We start from the raw sequence: 19,645 nt of genomic DNA, 5'->3' as shown, positions 1-19,645 counted from the left end.
GTAGGGAAGACTGATGAATTAATATCAGGGAATTGTTTTTACTCAGTGTTCCTTAATACATTCATTATCAAATTGAAATGCTGAGAAACTCAGTTGACCCCAGTATTTTTTAACAAGTGCTCCCTATAAGTGTGTTTAGTTCAGAACATTTAGAAATTGTGTTGAAAATTAAAAAATTGTGTTAAAATTGTTTTTTAAAAAATTAAAATTGTGTTAAAATTGTTTAATTTAATCTGGCAGGGTGTTAATGCGAATTTAATGCCATTGCTTTGCATTATTTAATGTCATTTATTGTTTTAGTCCTTCCTGTCACCTTTAGTATTATTCTTATTCTTCAGTATTATTCTTATTCTTCAGTATTATTCATGTTCTTCAGTATTCTTATTCTTCAGTATTATTCTTATTCTTCAATATTATTCTTATTCTTCAGTATTATTCATGTTCTTCAGTATTCTTATTCTTCAGTATTATTCTTATTCTTCAATATTATACTTATTCTTATCCTGCAGGTTTTGGTGGCTCAGGTGAAGCTCTGAGTCCTCTATCACAAAATGCAATTGGTGTTTTCTCCTTCCATTTGTTTAGTCCGGGTTCACCAAGGATGAGTTGCTCAGAAGGAAAATTAAAAGGACAAAGAATTCTGTTGATTTATTTATTTTCTCTTTTTTACAGATCTCTTTATTTGTCCTTTTCCTCCATTCTGCCACGTTTCATCAGCAGGCAGTGCTTGGAAAAGCAGCTCCATCCCCTCACCTTGTCACATCACCGCAAATTCCATTTCTTGTGGTACACCCGACCTTCCCTAAACCGATCCTTACCGTCTCTGCAGGGTGTGGTACTGCAACAGGAGGGGCTGAGGATGAGGGGGAGGCCGAAGCTGGCTGGATTGAAGGTGCTGCCATCCTCCTGTCTGTCATCTGCGTGGTCCTGGTCACTGCCTTCAACGACTGGAGCAAGGAGAAGCAGTTCCGGGGGCTGCAGAGCCGCATCGAGCAGGAGCAGAAGTTCACCGTGGTGCGAGGGGGCCAGGTCATCCAGATCCCCGTGGCAGAGATCGTGGTTGGGGACATTGCACAGGTCAAATACGGTGAGTGCACGGCCTTTGGAGCCTTGGCTTGCTCTGCTGGCCCTTCTGGACACGCTTCCCTGGCAGGTTTATTGGACAAAATCAGTGTTGGCCATGCTGAGGTGACACCTGAGCTGTCGGGGCCAAAGGAGATCGTGAAGACCTGCTGTAAAACTGCACTAGAAAATCAATTCAATTGCTGTAAACTTCTTTCACTGGCAAGGACTGGTCAGATTTCCAGTTCCTTCCAGTTTTCTGTGTTTGTTCTTCCAGTTTTCTGCATTTGTCCTTCTAGTTTTCCGTACTTGTTCATACGAAGGTAATTCTCTAGCACGGAGGATTACATTATTCAGGTTAATTTCTTTTTATTTCTGTCCAGTTAGGGGCAAGAGGAGGTTTTTTAAAATGTTGTGTAGAAGGGGATTGGGCCTCTGTGATCACCTCATGAGGTGCTTCAGATCCAGATTGACCCCGCAGATGAGGTGCCTGATGATTCCATGCCATAGGGAAAGCCCCGTGCTCCAGTGGAGCGAGAGACTCTTGCAGGAGCTCTGTGTGCTCTGGAGGGAGTTGTTAATTCCAGCAATATCCCCCTTCCATCAGCCATCACATTTCTCCTGGGCTTACCTAAGGGCTCCCTGAGGTGGAAGGGGAAAGGGCAGCTCAGCTATTAATTAGCTGCTCTTAATGAAGTCTGATGGAGAAACCTTCAGGTGATGTGAGGACTTCCCTGGCAAACCCCCATGATGGAGATGTCCATTGTGAGGTAAATGTGATAAATTTGGATTTTGGGATAGCATGAAGCAGAAGATGTTTGCAATAAAAGGCCTTTCCTGGCTGGACTGCAGTACTGTGACTCGTGTGGACAGAATCAGGAATAATTCCTTCCCTTCTCCTTTCATTTCACCTTTTCGTGCAATTAATTGTGATTTTATAACAAAACCCATAGTGTAATTATAAAAACAATCTCATGGAGGTTTTCCACTGCCCTTTTCTGACCACAGGTGACCTTCTACCTGCTGATGGGATATTTATTCAAGGCAATGATCTCAAAATCGATGAGAGCTCCTTGACTGGAGAGTCCGACCAGGTCCGCAAATCCGTGGACAAAGACCCAATGCTGCTGTCAGGTAAGATCTGCCCCTCTGTGCAAACCCAGGGCCCTGGGAATATTTCTCTGTCTGCTCTGGGGTGTCCTGACCCCCAGGGGAGCTCTAACTTTGACCCTCATTCATGGAGAAAGTTTCCCAGACTTCAGGATAGACTGGAATCCACAAAAGTGTGAAATAGATTATAGAGAGTAGTGTAGTTATATCACTTGGTGAGAAATTTAGTTTTGGGATTTTTAGTATGTTGTGGATGAAAGCAAGATGGAGGGCACAGGGTGTCATCCTGGGTTTCTTCTTCATGCTTCTTCTTCCTCCTCCTTCATGGGTTTGGGTGGCATTTTGTAATTGGGCAGAAAAGTCTGCATTGCAGCTCTGTGGGATCAGTTCTTGGGTTAAAAGGGAAAATAATCCCAGTGTCAGCTCTTAATTGGATAGCTCAGTCTTAAAAGACCTCGTACCAAGAGATTGTTGGCCATTTTGTGCCTCTAATGAAAAGCTGCTGACCTCACAGTAATGAGACTGTTTTACTGATAAGAAATAATGAACACTTGAGTCTGAACACGAATTACTGTCTCAAGTGCTTTCAATCCAGAGCCAGGGAAACCCACAACTCATCCCATCCCATCCCATCCCATCCCATCCCATCCCATCCCATCCCATCCCATCCCATCCCCTCTGCCTGCTCTGCCCTCTCCAGGTGTGCAGAGCTCAGCCCGTTTGCCTGCCAAAGCTGCCCTGGGAGCCTAGGAGCCAAGGGCACTTTTTGGAGGATATTTTTATCCACCTTTGTCATGAAATTCAGGAGAAGATTCCCTCAGAACAAAACACAGGGATACAATTAGCAAGTTCTTAATTAAAAGGTATTTGGAAATAGTGACACATCCTAAAGGAAGCTCTGATAAATTTCTGAGGAAGGTTGCAGCAGTGCTTTTCCTTTCCAACTGAACCAACCAAGTCTCTGCTGGCTTTGAAAGATATTTTCTTTAGATCATTTCTAAAGATATGATCTTTAGGTTTGTATGGAATTTATTTGTTTTGGGTTCTTTGGACCTAATTTGTGCATTTGTGATGTCTTGCTGAAACTGTTTTCTTGCAGAAGATAAACTTGATCAATGACAGTATTTCCTTTAAAAAGAGAATCTGATGATGATGCATGTGCAGCCTGAGGTTTGTGCTTAAGCATTAATTCTTGGTTGAGACTAATGCACAACAGGGTTTATTTTGGTTATGTGGTACTATCCCCCTCAATATAGGTTTATAAAGTGTAGCAAATCTCTCTCAATACTTTCAGAAGGCCTTGCATAATTTTTGACATTTATTTTAGCTCTCTGTAACCTGTTTTGCCTCTTTTCAGGCACCCATGTGATGGAAGGCTCTGGGCGGATGCTGGTGACTGCTGTGGGGGTGAATTCTCAGACTGGCATCATCTTCACTCTGCTGGGAGCTGGGGGAGAAGAGGAGGAGAAGAAAGACAAGAAAGGTAAATTTCCCAACACCAGGATGCTCCAGAGAAAGCTCCTGGGCTTTGTGCAGCCAGAGCTCTCCTTGGCTCTTGACAAATGAATGGGATTTTTCAAACTGCCTTTCTTTTTTTTATGACACATTTTTATCATCACATGTCACACAGAAAAACAGCAGAAGCTGTTAACCAATAAATCCATTGGATAACAAGATGTTTTTCCAGTGTGAAACTGCAGGCTCCCAGTCCATACTGAAATGCAAGGGGAATACCTGGGCATGCTCCAGTTGCTGTGGCTTCTCTACATGAATCCATGCTCACCTACAGTTTGCTAAGATTTTGTGCTTTTCTATCAATTCAATATTTTTTCCCCAGGAAAAAAACCCTTTGGCCATGGAAATAGCATCTGTCTTGGAGCTTCAGGACTAAGATAAAGATAAGCTGTGGCTCTTTGCTAGCCTGGTTGTTTAATGTCAGTGACTGACTTGAGAGGCATTTTAATTTCTTCAGGTGTAAAGGTCGAGCTAAGAATAGTAAAAGCCAAGAATGTAGCAGTAAATGTTAGCAGACAGTTTTACTTTCATGTCCTGCATCAGTTAATGAAATCAAGAAGGCTCTTTGGGCTTTTCACCTTATTACAGTGTGATGTCATAAGCATTTGCTAATTTACGGGCTGCACACTAAGCAGAAACATGATTTAATGTCTGTCCTTGCCAGTTTTTCTTCATGAAGTCTTGTAAATTGTTCTGCTTCCACAATTTCATTCCAAGTCCTAAGAACAGTTGTCTTTCAGACATGATTAAGGGCCAATTAATACAGGTCTTTCAGACATTTCTGCTCTTTCTAGTGGTGTTCACTATTAATTAAAAAAAGCAGTTAAAGCTTTACTGAACATTTTATTTGCTATCTCTCAGGCAATATGATTCCACCTTTTTTTGTTTCCATCATTTTACATGAAGCTGCAGATAGGAAGGCCAAATTCAAACGGTTTCCAGGACCTACAATTTCCATCTCTGAGTGTGTTCAACAAGTGTCTGCCTTTGACTCTCTGCTGCTTTGAGGAACTCCCTTTTTACTGAATGAAATGTTTACCATTTCATTTCTGCCCAGAAATGCACAACAGCTGCCAGGCATGGGTGGGGGGTTCCAGGAGAATTGAAAGGAGAAAAGACTGAAACTTGACAAAGCAAACCTCTTTTGTAGCAGACCAGTTTGGAGCAGCACCTTGGAGGTTGCTCTTGCTGTCGTTCAGACCTGGGGGAGAGGAGGAGCAGCCTCCCCCCTGTGTGATGGAGAGCTCCCTAGGCTGGGTTTAACTGGGCTGGCCTCCCTGGGCTCTGCTCAGGCACTGCTGGCTCTCTCAGGTTGCACAGGGAAGGCTCTGGAAAGGCAGGAAAAGAGGAAGCAGGGAGTTTTCCCCACATTGTGACTGTAACTTAGCCAGAGGTTCTTACAGAGGTGTGCTAGAATTTGGACGCAGACAGAATTTAATTGAACATGGCTCTGTAGAAACAGCTATAATATAAAGAATCCATAATATAGAGAATCCCTCCACATTTTCTGATGCAGCTTTGTGCTCGTGCCTGGGCAGAGCTGGTGGCAGAGGGAGGCACCAACTCAGATGAAAACCTCTGGAACATAAACCTGCAGTTCTCAGAAACCCTGCCCCTTTCAGTCTGTGTGGGTGTGTGCTTTTATTGTCATTAACACTTTAAAAATCATCATGCAGGTGTGAAACAGGAGGAGGAGCAGCAGCTTCCAGGTAGAGTAAGAATTTACCCCATCCAGTGATGCAAATCAGGGGGGAACTGCTGATTGAAATAATCATCTTCGAATCAGTCAAGTTGAAATTGAGAAATGATTTCAAATCAACAAGATTGCTGGTGCCAAACCTTTTGGTGAGCAGGCATTGTTGGTGTTGCAAATCTTCCCGTTCAGCTGGAAGAATCAGCTGTTTTCCAGGAGTAAATTGCAAAGTATTTCATGTGGAATACTTGATTTGCTGTGAGCAGCTCACGCTGTGCTGGTTGGGGTGGGGATCCAAACGGAATAGAGAGCAAGCACGAGTCACCAAAACAGTTTAAGTCGTTGCCACCACAGTAATCAAATTTGCAATTGAAATTTTCCTCAATGCAGTTGCACAGGGTGTGTTTTTAAATCCTGGGAGCTGTTTATTTTCTTCTCCCAATTTGCCATTTGTAAATAAAATCAGCCCATTCTTCTGCAGTACCAACCCAGTACAGCCTGAAATAATCCCTGTGGGGCAAGGACTGGAGGAGTTTGAGGTCTCAGTCAGGATCCATGGGAGGACTTGGTTCTGTTGTGAGCAATTAACCATCAGAAACAAAACAAAATAAATTTTAGCTATTATTTGCAGAGACTAATTTTATTGATCTTCACTATAAAAAACATAGTAAAATGATAAAACCTTTTTCAAGCTTTTCGATTTCCTGTTAGGAAAGATTTCTTGTCCAGTTTTCTCTAGTATGTGGATAATACCTGAAAAGAAGAAGAGGTTTTCTTTGCTGATTCTTCTTTCATGTCATCACAAACCAGGAAATGTCTCATGTCCGTTATCTGGATTTAAAATTATTCTCCTCAAGACTATATTTGCCTTTTCCACATAAAATATAGGAAAATGCCATGTTTCTACTCAGATCAATGTACATTTTACCTGGGTGATGGCAGGACATGGACTGAGCCCTGTTAGACTGCGATGCATCAGTGATGATAAATCATGATGGGCAAAATTGTTTAAAACATAAACTATGTACCATTGCACTATGTAGAAGTATGTGCAGGTACAGATATAATGCATTTTTAAATGCAAATTTTAAAGCTACACTAACACTGTGTAAATTAACTCCGAAGGAAACATTTCAACCACTTTAAAAATGCATAAATTACATTAAGGTACAACAAATAACACATAAAAGGACTGAAGCAATGTACACAGGACTGTGTACAGCCAGTTCTCACCAGCTCCTTTAACTTTGCTAAATGTGTTTCATATTTATCTTTTGTTATTATTATTATTATTATTGTTATTATTATTTGAGTTTTCAGCTTACTTTGTGACACTTTCCCAATTGCTTTGGAAATTTGTGTTAATTAATTTCAAACTCTTTGATTTTGGGAGCAAACAAAGCCACGAAGGCTTTTCGCTCTGTCACGTGCATTCGTTTGTGTTGCTGTTCTAATTTATTTATTATTTGCTGTTTTGTTGTTGTGCTTTTTTGTTTATTTATATTTTTTTTTATCCATTATTGCTCAGTAGATTCTTCCCATCCCTCCTCCCACCCTCCTCCAGCCACAGATGGTGCAGCAGGTGCAAATGCCACTGATAATGCAAATGCCAGCTTAGTCAATGGTACGTCACAACCCCCGGCTTGTCTGATTTGATGGATTTCTCTCCTGACTGTGTCAAATTCCCTCTCCCCTCGCTGACCTGCACAGATGTTGTGTTTGTGTGACTGCACTCTGAGAGATCCTGCTCCACAGGCTCTGCAGGAGCCTGGCAGAGGGGCCACAGGGATGCTGCAGCTTCATTCCCCCAGACTGCAGCCTGGCAGAGGCAGGGTTTGGAATCGTGATTCATTTGCCATTCAAGCTGCAGTTAAAAGAAACAGATATGTCAGGCTGGTTTCAAAACTTTCAGGCAGATTCCCCTGATGTTTTATCATCAAGTTTCATTTTTCAGCATAGATCTGGAGAAGAGCACCATGAGAAAGGGGTTATCTCTGCTTCTCCTCTTTTTCACTCTCCTAATTCCTCACACAATTCTGAGAGAGGGCTGGGATCAGGGATCTGCCCCATTTCAACCAACACCGTGCTAGGAACAGCTTTGCTGTTTTCAGCATCTGTTTCAGGAGGGACCAAGAAGTTTTGTGGATATTTGTGTGAGCCCTCAGTGACTTTCCCCTGAGCCTGCCTGTGTAAACTGAACCCAAAGCAAGCCTTTCCTGCAGCCAGTTTTGACTGTGTCCCAGTACAGATTCCTGACCCTGCTTGTCAGCACGCAGATATTTCAGTGTCTCTTCTAACAGTGAAATTCCAGTGTTAAATTGGATTGAATGGGTCAATATTGGTGTAGGCATCAGCTGTATTTTGCTGCTAATCAGATGCATGAGCCTTTATTTGCCAAGCAACCTTTCCTTCTTGTGCAGAGCCAAAAATACTGTGTAAAGTCATTCTACTTTTCATCATGTTGGTGAAAGATTTTTTCCATGCAGGTTGCATTTCACATGTGAAATGAGAGTTTCTGACAGCAATATCAAGTGCTAAACAAGGAACAGGATTTACTGCTGTAGGATCTTATTTAAGACAGCGACACAGGAAATCTTTAAGCCTATTTTCAAATCATTTAAAAGAAACATATAACCAGATTTAAAACCCATTCTGGAAAACTAGGATTTACAATCCCTACATCTCCTTGCATGGCAGGGACCTCCATCCGCCTGGTTCCAGATTCCCTAGAGAGCAAGAACCAGGGAATGAATTAAGTGTTTTATTCTCCATTGCCGTGAGGGTGCTGAGGTCCTGACTCTGAGCAGCTGTGGCTGCCCCTGGATCCCTGGAATGTCCAAGGCCAGGTTGGACACTGGGACTTGGAGCAGCCTGGGACAGTGGAAGGTGTCCCTGCCATGGCAGGGGTGGCACTGGATGAGCTTTAAGGTTCCAACCCAACCCATTCTGTGATGGTTCTGTGATAATTCCCCTTTGCTGAGTGTAAAATCCCTGCAGAGGAGGGATGGGAGCAGAGTTCAGCCCCTCTTTGCTGCTGCCCAGCAGGTGCAGAACGAGCCCTGGGCCCTGCTCAGAGCTGGGGCTGCCTGGTAAATCCCTGTTGTGTTTGAGCTTAATGAGGAAATTGAGTTCCAGGGGATATTAGATCAGTGTCGGAATTAGGGATGTGATTTTCCATCATCCTCCCTCCACTCAGGAACAGCAGTTACTGCCCATGTTTATCCTGGAGCTGAGGGATACAAACTCAGGGCTTTGCAGTGTGGAGTGAATTATTTTGTGCAGTTAAGGATGTTTTGGATTTGAGTTCCTCTGAGAGGGGGCAGGTCAATAATTCTGCTGCTCTTTGATCAACAAGGGCAGGAGGGGCTTTCCACAATTCAACTGCTCGGAGAACTCAGGCAGGCAAACAGAGCTCTGAGTGCTTTGGAATGATCTGGGAAATGGGCAATGTCAGATTTCTTGTAATTTCTCAGTTAGCACTATTGATTATGAGTTAAATACTGAAAATGTAGATATGGTTTGGAGGGGAGAAAGGAAGGAGAGGATAAGTTACAGAGCAAGGACCCCAAATTCATCTGCATATTCCTTTGGTCTGCATGAAATGAATATTTTTTTAAAGCCTGAAAATTCTTCCTGAGGTGTGACTGGAAAGAAGAATTTTACCTACAGTCTTTGTGTAGAAAGTATCTTAAAATAAGAGTTAATAATGATATACTTGAATAAGTAGCAAGCTCAGGAAATGTTGTTGCTTGAAAAATCAACCAATTCCATTTCAGATAAAAGATTTTCATTCTTAGTTGTCAATAAACAACTAAGAATGAATTGTAAACAATTCAATTGTAAACAATTGACACAAAAGGAAGAGTTTGTTGTCAGCCTGTGAGGCTGTAGTGATAAATTCATTTACTTTGTGACCCAGCCTGTGTGTTATGTGCTGTACCAAAGGAACTCTTATGAATTCCTATAAATGTTGGGTTTTAGGAATTTAGATCAAAATAGAGAATTGTTACTGAACTCCTTGTCAGAACTATGGACAATACATTCAGTTTTTGAAAGGTTGCAAGTGAAGGCCATAAACAGAGCAGAAAATTTGGCAGAAATTTAGTAATTCAGGAAAACTCATCTCATTCCAAAGTATTATATTTAGTAAAGGTAACTTGAAAAAATGAAAATCAGGGAAGCAGCAATCACTGTTTACAGCTTGTTTACCCCAAATTTGATTTCCTTCTAGTAGCTCAAATTACCCCAAATTTGATTTCCTTCCAGTAGAGCACTGCCACCTTCCTAAATCAGGATTTCCAGGGTGGCTTGTTGGGGTTTTTTGGCATTTGTAAGCTAGAGAATTTTCTACTTAAATGTGTGTTCAGAAAATATAGAAAAGGTATAGAAATGGCTGACCAGACTCAGAGAAATCTCTGCTGGAATATTTCACATCTGCAGCTAATCCCAGTGTAGGTGCTGAGCTACTGCTGCTCCTGCAAAGCAATTTGCTGTCTGAGCTCTTTTTAAAATATAATTTTTCTATTTTAAATACATTTTTTGTTTATATTTTAATAAATTTCTGAATTTTAAGTGAAGTTATTTATTGAATGCTTAGAAAGATTATCTAAAACTTCCTGTTTAATGCAGTGGTTCCCTCTCAGCACTTGGAACACAATTCCATTATTTTCTTTGGTTGCTTCCAAGCACTTCTTCCAGTTTAGAAATAATTTCCAAATGAGGGAAATAATTTCCAAAATAGTGATAGGACTTTGTTATTCTGTGTCATTGGCTCTTCCTCAAGGGCTACAGCAGATAAAGGGGAGGCTTTTCTTGGGAATTTTGTTTGGTGAAATCCATGACTTTTATAGTAAGAATTTAGTCAGTAAAGGTGCCACGAGTCCTTTCCAAAATACAGGAATTGTAGTGAAGCAAAGGCATGTGAAAAATATTTATATTTAAATTCAGAACTTTCAAATCAGCTGCAGAATGCAGATGTTAGAAATGCTATTCTAAACTTTCTGATTTTTCATCCTTGCTTAGAAAAGAAATAAAAAACTCAGATGGATTTCTCCAGCCCAAACAACATTTATTTATCATTCTAAACAGAAAAGAAGAAAATATTTTCAGAATGATGTAAAAAAAAAATATTGTATATTTAAAGAATTATTTCACATGATGCCATCAAAATATTAATAAATGCTCCATGTTTGGACAATTCTAAATGATGCACCAAGGAGAGAAGGAGGGGGAGTATTTGTACCTGGAAGGAGGAAGGATCTCTCAGCAGTGGGGATTCTATCACCTTTCTTTCTGCCTTCGTTTCCTTGTTCATATTTTATACCAAAATTCAGCCTTAAAATTATTTAAAATTATTACAGGAGGATATAAATAGTTTACAGCTTCCTTTTCTTCATCTTGATTACTCAAATTACCTTCTCTTTGTTGTTCTGTCTAAATAACTGAACTCTAACTACCTCTGATGACTTCCCCCACTCAATAATCTGAATGCAGTAGATTAAGAATATTAAGAATGTATTTTTTAAATACCTGAGCATAAACTGTTGTTTATGATTGTTTATTTTGTATAATGTTATTTTCAGGTAGCCAATCAATTGTTGGATTAATTTATTATCATAATTATGCTATCAAATAGCAAATATATGTCCTAAAAGTACATATTTGAATTAAGAAAAAAATCTCTGTGATGTGTCTGCCAGCTGGGACAGTCAAATTTGGGTTTTGTTGGTGATTTTTATCCTTTTGAAAGTTGAATATTGTTCCATTTTTTTGCCAGTCCAAGGTTTGGAATTGCACTCTGCAAAAAGGATCTCCAGAGCAGGAAATGGAGCAGACTGCCTGCTCTAAATTAATGCCTTCCAGTTCTTAGGGGAGGCTTTCTGCTCCAGCCAGAAATCCCAATCTCCAGAGACATTTTGTGTCTTCCAGTAACTTTATTAAAAGCCCTTCTAAGAAAAACAGCCCCCAGGCAGGTACTGAGTCCAACTGTGCCCCCCGGGCCAAGGTTTTATAGGGAATTTCCCTGTGGAAAGGAGCTTGGTTTGCTCGGGTTCATGGATCCCTCTTGTGCAAAGTGTAAAGCTCTGGAAGGTGGATTCTGAATTTTTAAAAGTGCTGTTATTGATGTGCTAGGAATAGAATTAGAAATGCAGACATGCAGCTGAGGGTTCATTGCAGTAATTCACCTGAGCTCTGAGATGATTTTAGGACATGGGAGCCTTTCCCTGGCTCTGCTTCTGGGCTTTGGAATTTCCCAGTGTGGCACTGGGGCCTTTTTTGACAAATACAGCACTGACTTGGTCACCTTTGCTCTCCCATTTAGTGCAAAGACCAACATGCAAGAGATGCATCTTAGCTTTTCCATTTTCTTATGATTTATTCACAGCAGAGTGAAAAAATTAATCCACACAGCAGTCAGAAGAACAAGATGTACCTGCTGGCACATTTTTTAATAAATTCTGATGGTACATTTCTTATTAGAATGTGTCAACAATCCTGTAATGGTACTTTAACTTAATTTTCCTTAGCATCATTTTTTATTGTGCATTTTACATAACTACCAGCAGGCATTGTCATCCATTCTGAGATAATATTTGTTGTAGCCTTTTCCATAAATTCATATAATTACCGTGAAAGTTTTGTAAGGGATCCCACCAAGAAATTTTGAATCCATTTGAAAATATTTAGCTGTTATTCTGAATCCCAAAGTTTTGTATCTGATTGGTATATTTTGCCATTTTTATCTCATGCACACTTTCGAATGACATTTCCACTTGAAAAAGGCACAAGGGAATAAGGACTTTGCTGTGGTAAAACTTTTGGTGGATAAAATGTCAAGCTGGAAATTAAAGAGGCACATGGTAAATCTATGTTCAGGATAAATCTGAATTTAGGTCACCTGGCACTTGTATTTCCAGGAGAAATTTGCTAATTAATACAACCAAGTGAGGAAGATGTAATTTAAAAATCCTATCTGATTTACATTTTTTTATTTATTAATTTAGATTTATTAACACCATTGTTTCTATTTTTTCTCAGTTTAGTAGCATGATTAATTTAATTCTGGAATACGTTAAGAAAGCCATACTCTATACTGTTGTGTGCCAGAATTTTTAAGTCCCAGCCCTCTGAAACATCAGCTCAGGAATATTATTCCAATCCATTTTCCCACCAGATCTACTTTATTAGTTTCCCCCTCTGAATTTGTGCAGACTCCTCAAAAATACATGCTGATATTCAGCATTTAAGGTGTTCCAGCCCTGAGCTTGGCTGGAATTCCTTGGCCCCTCTGTGAGTGCAGGTGTGAGGGTGCCCAGGTGCCCGTGGTGTGCTCATGGCTTTTGTCTCCCATTTTTATAAATCCCCATTTTCGTGTTCTGTCTCGGCTGAAGGTTGTTTACTGTCTGTTGTCTGTTGGAATTTTTCATCATTTAGGCAAGATGCAGGATGGGAATATGGAGAACAACCAGAACAAAGGTAATCTTCTTTGCTCTTCAGGAGGTTGTGGATTGTATTGTTAGCATGTAGTTCAACCCTGTCCCAAAGTACAGTGAGAACCTGTGGTCTGTGCCTGTGTGTGAAACTGGCCCTAATTGTTCATGCAGAATGTCCAAAAAAAAATCCCCAAACAGCCAACCCCAGCCCAAGAGATTGTAATTCCCACAAGCTGCAGAGGTTTAGGAGAGGAGCCTTTTAAAGGGACCATTTATAGATGTTGCTTTCATCTCACAAAGCTCATTTGAATTAATTGTTCCTGTGCAAGTTGTGTATCCTGTGTGTTTGTTAGTGATTTGTTTGTTAGTTTTCCAGCCCAGTTTTTTTATGTCTCATCATCTCTGGTGTCTGATGGCATTGTCTGGACATCTCTTCATTTGTAGGGGAAAGGCAAAGCAATAAAAAAAGGAAACCTTAAAGCCCAGGTGTTATCTAGCAGTGCAAAAGCCTTTTGTAAGGATAAACAACAGGAAGATTGAGAGTCCTAGGTGTTTCTTATTTAATATACAATGTCAGGAAGAAATTGGAATCAATATTTTGCTTTCTCTGAAGCAAAGTTATGGTTCCCTTTTTATTATAAGACACAGCTATCAAGAGCTCTTTGGGTTATACCAAATTAAATGACAATTTTCTCTTCTCAGATCATATTGAACATTGCAAAGGTGATGGCTCAGAAACTGGATAGAGGAACTCAGTGGTTCATGGTACAAAAGTACCAAATAAAATGCTATTAAATAATAAGCATTCAGGCTAGGTAGATAAATTAGATTTCCAGGTCAAACAAGCACGGTCTTGTACAATCTCTTCACGAAAGCAAAGCTGTTTCATCTCATCCTATTTTATTTATTGTGCTCAGACACATGCACATATATCCACTGCAATGTCATTGCTTTTCAGAAACAGTAAAAATAAAGTTTCCTTCTGCTGGCATTCTGTCAGGAAAGGAGGGATCAGCCCTGAAACTGCGTGTGGGTTTTGTGGGGGAATGGTGATGCCAACACCATCAGACCCGCAGGCTGAGCACCTTGATCCCAGAATGCTGAGGAAACTTTATAACTGAGGGATTTTCTGAAGTGGTGGATGGCAGAGGGTGGTCCCCTGCTCACTGAGGTGCCCCTGCAGCCCAGAGAGGTGACACACAGGCCACCTGTGCAACCACATTGCCTTCAAAATATTTGCCTTGGAAACGTGCCTTGCATTCTAAGAGGCATCCCAGACTCCAGAGGAATGTGGGTCTGTCAAAGCACCCGAGCTCTGCCATTGCAGGGGATGCTGCAGCGCTGGTGCTGTCACCTGCCAAGTCACCTGCAAGACATTCAGTGACATACATGTGTATGGCCCAGAGCATCATGGGTGGGGGTAAAGATGAGGGTTAAACCCAATCAGTGCTTTCCAGCCCAAACCCCCAGGTGTCCTGAGGGATGTGCTGGCACAGCTGTGTCCTGCAGGGCCCCGCTGCCTCTCCAGGCAGCCAAGGGTGTCCCTGGCACAGATTGTCCCAGGCAGCCCCTGTGATGCTGGCTGGGTTCAGAGAGGATGAGCACAGAGGGAAGGAAGGGCTGAAGCTCTGGAGTAACAGTTTTGTTCTGCATTATCAGCCAAGCAGCAGGACGGGGCTGCTGCCATGGAGATGCAGCCGCTGAAGAGCGCGGAAGGGGGAGAGGGAGACGACAAGGACAAGAAGAAATCCAACATGCACAAGAAAGAAAAATCCGTCCTGCAGGGCAAGCTGACCAAGCTGGCAGTGCAGATTGGCAAAGCAGGTATGGCTGGGTGGCAAAAAACCCCTCTGGGTCCCAGGAGGCAAAGAGTTGCAAAGCAAATGGTTCTGAAAAGAGACAGGCCCTCTTTTTTACTGCAAGATTTGGAAATGGGTCATCACAAAGCTGTTCTAAGGAGAGTATGTGGTGCTGAAGATCTTTTATTCTCCTAAAAATCAGCTTTGACTGTCAAGGAGCTTTGGGCAACTTGGATTGTAATGAATATTTGAATCAAAATGAAATGCAGCTTTTCTCAGAGTTAATATTCCCAAGTGCAGTAATTACGTATTTAATTTCCTCTCCCCTCAGAACTTGAGAGTGCACAGTTTCAGAATCTCTAATACCATCTCAAAATATCACTCACACAATATTTCCCTCTCATGGATTCTGAAGTCATTCTGTTCCCCCCAAATATCCACATTGCTGCCTTCTCCCCAAGCATGACACATCTCTGGGCTCCTGTACCCAGAACCGTCTGGCCCCTGGGTTGGAAGCAGCACTTCTCCAACATGTGGGCAGAGAGTGGAAACCTTCCAGAAGGGCCTAAAGTTCCTTAGATTTCCTTTTCTCATGGTAATAAAGAGATTTTGATCTTCTAAAAGGGATTTTGATCTCAGCTCCTTGGTGGAGGCCCTCCAAGATCCCTTTACTTCTGCTCCATCTCCCTCAGCCTTCTCCCCCAGTTTGGATTTTCCCCTTCTCATCCCTCTGTGAGCTCATCACAGGAGCTGATCACATAACCCCACAATGCCAATTCCCTTTGCCTGACCAGAGTATGCCCAAATCCAGGATTATCATCCCTGGTATCCAATTTCATGCCTTGCCCCAGTTCATATGCCTCCAACTCCTCTCCTTTGTTTCCCCTGATGATTAATTCCTTGGATTAAACCTTTTTGCTCTGCCTTGACTTCTGCTCTGGCACGTGAACATCACTCTTGAAGTAACTGTGTAGGGATTTCTGACCAGAATGTGGCAAGGAACAGGAATTAAATTAATTATCATTGCCTCATTTGGTTTTTCTTTGGTGTTGAGCAGCCTATGGGGATGTCTTGTGTTGTCAGGAGTATTTGCCTGTGCGATATTTTAATAGATTTTCCTTTATCCTCTGGCACAGAGTGATCTTCCTGACTCATCTGTTTCCTGTCAACCTTAGCACCCTTCAGCTTTACCAATTTTTTAAAAACTGCAGTCAAGACATGAAATTCACAGCATTCTCCTTCTCCTCTCTGATCTTATTAGGGAGAAATTAATTTATTCCAAAATGCAGGCTTAATTCCTTCACACAAACAGCCAAACAGGGCTGTCAGAGCAAGGCAAAGCTGAGGCTATAGTGGAAATTTTATTTGTATACTCAAACCCAGGGAGTGCTATCCCAGCAGTCTGTGCCATTGGGAGAGTGGAGAGAATGCTTGGGACATTTTGTCAATTCTGTGAAATATTTATTGGTGGCTCTGTCTCTTTGGAACCTCTGCTTATGAAAATACACACTCTGCAGATGTTCCCTTGAAAAGGGACACCTTGGAAACACCAGGATTAGTTACATTTTAAAGAAACCCAGTGAAAAACTGTCCTGTGGCTAATTCTGCATTATTGCCTCCTTATATTCACCCAGACCCATATGTAGGGCTTGTTGTAGAAAAAAAATTTATACAGCAACATGGGAGGCTCCTTTGCTCAAGCCTCTCAAGATATACTTACTTAGAAAAAAGGTGTTTAAATATGGATAGACAGGTAATTTGTAAAAGGTGGGGGTTAAAAGGACAGATAAATGTTGTACCAGGCAAAGTAATGTGCTAAATTGAATAAGCTTAGCTTCAGTGACAGCAGAGCTCCTGCACTGCCTGGGAAGTTGTAAAGGCAGCAGTAAGTGCTTAAAAATGAATTCCCTAGAATTCCTTGTGCGCTGTAAATATATTATGGCAATATTTTTTCTTCATTGTACAGTTTATCATTGTTATTGGTACTGCTGAAAAATGTCACAAAGAAAGAAAGAAAGAATTTCCTATCAAATCCCCATTTCTAATTGCTTGTGTTCTCAGAGCTGTTTGGGTTTATGGTAACTGGTGATTTCTCCTCCCAGGTCTGGTGATGTCTGCCATCACTGTCATCATCTTGGTACTGTATTTTGCCATTGACACCTTTGTGGTCAACAAGAAGCAGTGGTTGCCTGAGTGCACTCCTGTCTACGTTCAGTATTTTGTTAAATTCTTCATTATTGGTGTTACTGTGCTCGTGGTTGCTGTTCCTGAGGGACTCCCACTTGCTGTCACTATTTCTCTGGCTTATTCTGTAAAGGTAAGAGACATTCAAAATAATCCAGGGAGAAAAGTGCTGTTTGCTTGGGCTCACCACTGAGTTGGTCCTCGGGTTTTATCAGATGGGATGAAAAATGGTCTGAAAATGATGTGCTCAAAATGTTCATGAAATTGCTTTAAAGAACACTTATATTGAAAGTATTTCTAACAAAAATGCAAATACATCTTCCAGCACAACTCCTTAAAACTGCACAGTGCAGGAATATCAAGCAGTAGAAATACCTACTTAATTTGCAAGGAACCAGGAATTTATTGAGCAGAATGTACTCTGAAAATAGTCCAGTCTTTTGATATAGAATAATTTTGTATTCAAATTTTCTTGTGCAGCTATACAAAGTTTTGACAAGGGTTTGAAGTCTTCAGGAACACTTCTCAGAGAAATTGGAGCTTCTCAAAGAAATTAAGAGTTTCACTGAAGCTTTCATGTACTTTTCTTAAATGCAGTTGCAGTTCTTTGAAGTCAATGTAAATGGTTCTATTAGGAAATTAAAGAGGATTAACATCCTGGACTTCAGGATTACTTGAGCAATTTAATTAGATGATTTAAACGTTCTGGGAATCTTAGATGAAGATGGTGTAAAGTTGATTTCCATTTAGCATGTAAACAAATTAACTTAGGAAGTTTAGGAAGGAATCTCTTGGCTTCTATGTAGCCAAATATCACAATTATTAAAAAAAGGAGCAAGTCTCAAGGATGGGGTTTTGCTAATGAAGAGTGTAGCTGCTTTGAAAATGTTTTCTCATTCTCCTAGGTCCTTCCTTTGACACCCTTTCTCTTTTGCTTTTCCCCCAAAACGTGTGGTCCCTCTGTGTGCTGCCAGATAGCATCCTGGCATTCCAAGCAGTGTTAAGAAAAAATCCCAAATGTTCGCTATAACAATAATGTTTAAAAAATGCTGTTGTCTCTGGCTCCTTTGGCTCATCTTTGCTGTTCCAGCTATTCCTTAAAATGCAAACCTACTGCAGGAAAATGGTGCAACTCTTTTAAAAGTTTATCAAAGGCAAAATTATCTCAGGGATAGGCACAGCTTGGTTGTCTGTAAATGGGATTTGGGGTTATTGGCCCTCACCAATGCTCTGCTTTAGGAAACTTCAAATTCTCACCAGCAGGACTAACCATGGGCTGATTTCCTTTTTGAGACTAAAGACCTGTCAAAGTCGACATTGAAGGGTTTCTTACTTGGGTTTTGGTGGGTTTTCCCCTCAGAAAATGATGAGGGATAACGACCTGTTCCAGCTATTCCTTAAAACGCAAACCTTCTGCAGGAAAACGATGCAACTCTTTTAAAAGTTATCAAATGCAAAATTACCCCAGGGGTAGGTACAGCTTTGCTGTCTGTAACTGGGATTTGGGGTTATTGGCCCCCTCCAAAGCTCTGCTTTAGGAAATGTTCTCACCAGCAAGACCAACTGTGGGCTGCATTGCTTTGTATGACTAAAATCCTGTCAAGGCCGACACCGAAGGGTTCCTTACTTGGCTTTTGGTGGGTTTTCCCCTCAGAAAATGATGAGGGACAACAACCTGGTGCGGCACCTGGACGCCTGCGAGACCATGGGCAACGCCACGGCCATCTGCTCGGACAAGACGGGCACGCTGACCACCAACCGCATGACCGTGGTGCAGGCCTACGTGGGCGACGTCCACTACAAGGAGATCCCCGACCCCGACTCCATCCCTGCCAAAACCATGGAGCTCCTGGTCAATGCAATTGCTATCAACAGTGCTTACACTACCAAAATTCTGGTGAGTAGGTGTTGGGTTTTTTTGGGGCGGTTCAGTGAGGCCTAGCAGCGCTGCCTTGTGAGGGCTGACCTGGAACAGAGGCTGGGCAGAGCTAAAAAATAAAGCAGGGATTTATTAAAATGACCACCTCAATGGACCCACCTTGGGCAGCACCAGAGCCCAGCCAGGGCTGCACCCAAAATGAACCAAAATGGCCCCAAAATGCACAACCAGGCACGGGGTCCTCCCTTGGATCAGTTCTGCTCCATTTGCATCTTGCAGTTCATTGTCCCATTCCAGCTTTAGGTTATGAATCCCATCCTTCTTGTTTTTCTCTCTTCAGCCAACGTTGTTTGTGCTCTTGGGCTGAGATTTGGATCATTTGTCCTTGGTCCCCAGCTAGAGAAGGAGTTGTTTTGTCTTCCTACTTACTATTTTCTTATATAAAGCCCAGACCTGTGGATTATTTGTTTGTATTTTCTACTTTTATTAAGGTTGGGATTGAAGGCACAGTATTTTATGTTTGGACATAGGTGTTCATTATTTATCAGTGAAACAGTCTTACAACGATGAGTTTGGTAGCTTTTTATTAGTAAGGCACAAAATGCCTTACTAATTACTTACAATATTTTGTTACAAGGTCTTTTAAGACTAAACTATCTAATTAAGAAATGACACTTAGATTATTTTCTTTTTTAACTTAATAACTGATCTTTTGAAGCTTGCAATGCAGACTTTTCTGTTTAATTATAAAATACTACTTAAACTCATGAAGAAAAAGGAAGAAGGTGAAGAACAACTTCTGCTCTAAAACTTCTATCTTGCTTCATATTTATTTTTATATTCTAAAACTCTAAGTTTGCTACTTTGTGATATTACACACTTTTAAGTAACTACATACTTGTAATCTTAGTGCTATTATTTAATTTTGGAAGTCTTTTCTACAGCTTCAGGTTAAATGTAGTGTTCTCTT

At 41.2% G+C, this 19,645-nt stretch overlaps 1 protein-coding gene across 15 annotated transcripts in view; it reads left to right on the top strand.

Annotated features, from left to right (window-relative positions):
- The window catches only part of ATP2B2 (ATPase plasma membrane Ca2+ transporting 2), a 415,395-nt gene that overhangs the window by 315,163 nt on the left and 80,587 nt on the right, over window positions 1-19,645 (top strand). For 13 of the 15 annotated variants that reach the window (XR_013183879.1, XM_077184650.1, XM_077184637.1 and 10 more), the window contains 7 exons: window positions 830-1,087; window positions 2,071-2,196; window positions 3,530-3,655; window positions 12,815-12,856; window positions 14,473-14,637; window positions 16,715-16,929; window positions 18,451-18,693. Coding sequence is in view for 14 of the 15 variants with exons in the window: in XM_077184650.1 (XP_077040765.1) it covers window positions 830-1,087; window positions 2,071-2,196; window positions 3,530-3,655; window positions 12,815-12,856; window positions 14,473-14,637; window positions 16,715-16,929; window positions 18,451-18,693 (1,175 nt within the window). In the remaining variant the exon portion in view is untranslated. The remainder of the gene's footprint in view (window positions 1-829; window positions 1,088-2,070; window positions 2,197-3,529; window positions 3,656-12,814; window positions 12,857-14,472; window positions 14,638-16,714; window positions 16,930-18,450; window positions 18,694-19,645) is intronic. The other 2 variants (XM_077184646.1, XM_077184649.1) reach the window with 1 other exon arrangement.

This window comes from Agelaius phoeniceus, chromosome 11, assembly GCF_051311805.1.
Source record: "Agelaius phoeniceus isolate bAgePho1 chromosome 11, bAgePho1.hap1, whole genome shotgun sequence".
In the NCBI taxonomy this organism is placed as follows: Eukaryota; Metazoa; Chordata; class Aves; order Passeriformes; family Icteridae; genus Agelaius; species Agelaius phoeniceus.
The sequence above is the reverse complement of the archived record's forward strand: the minus strand, read 5'-3'. Positions and strand labels throughout refer to the sequence as shown.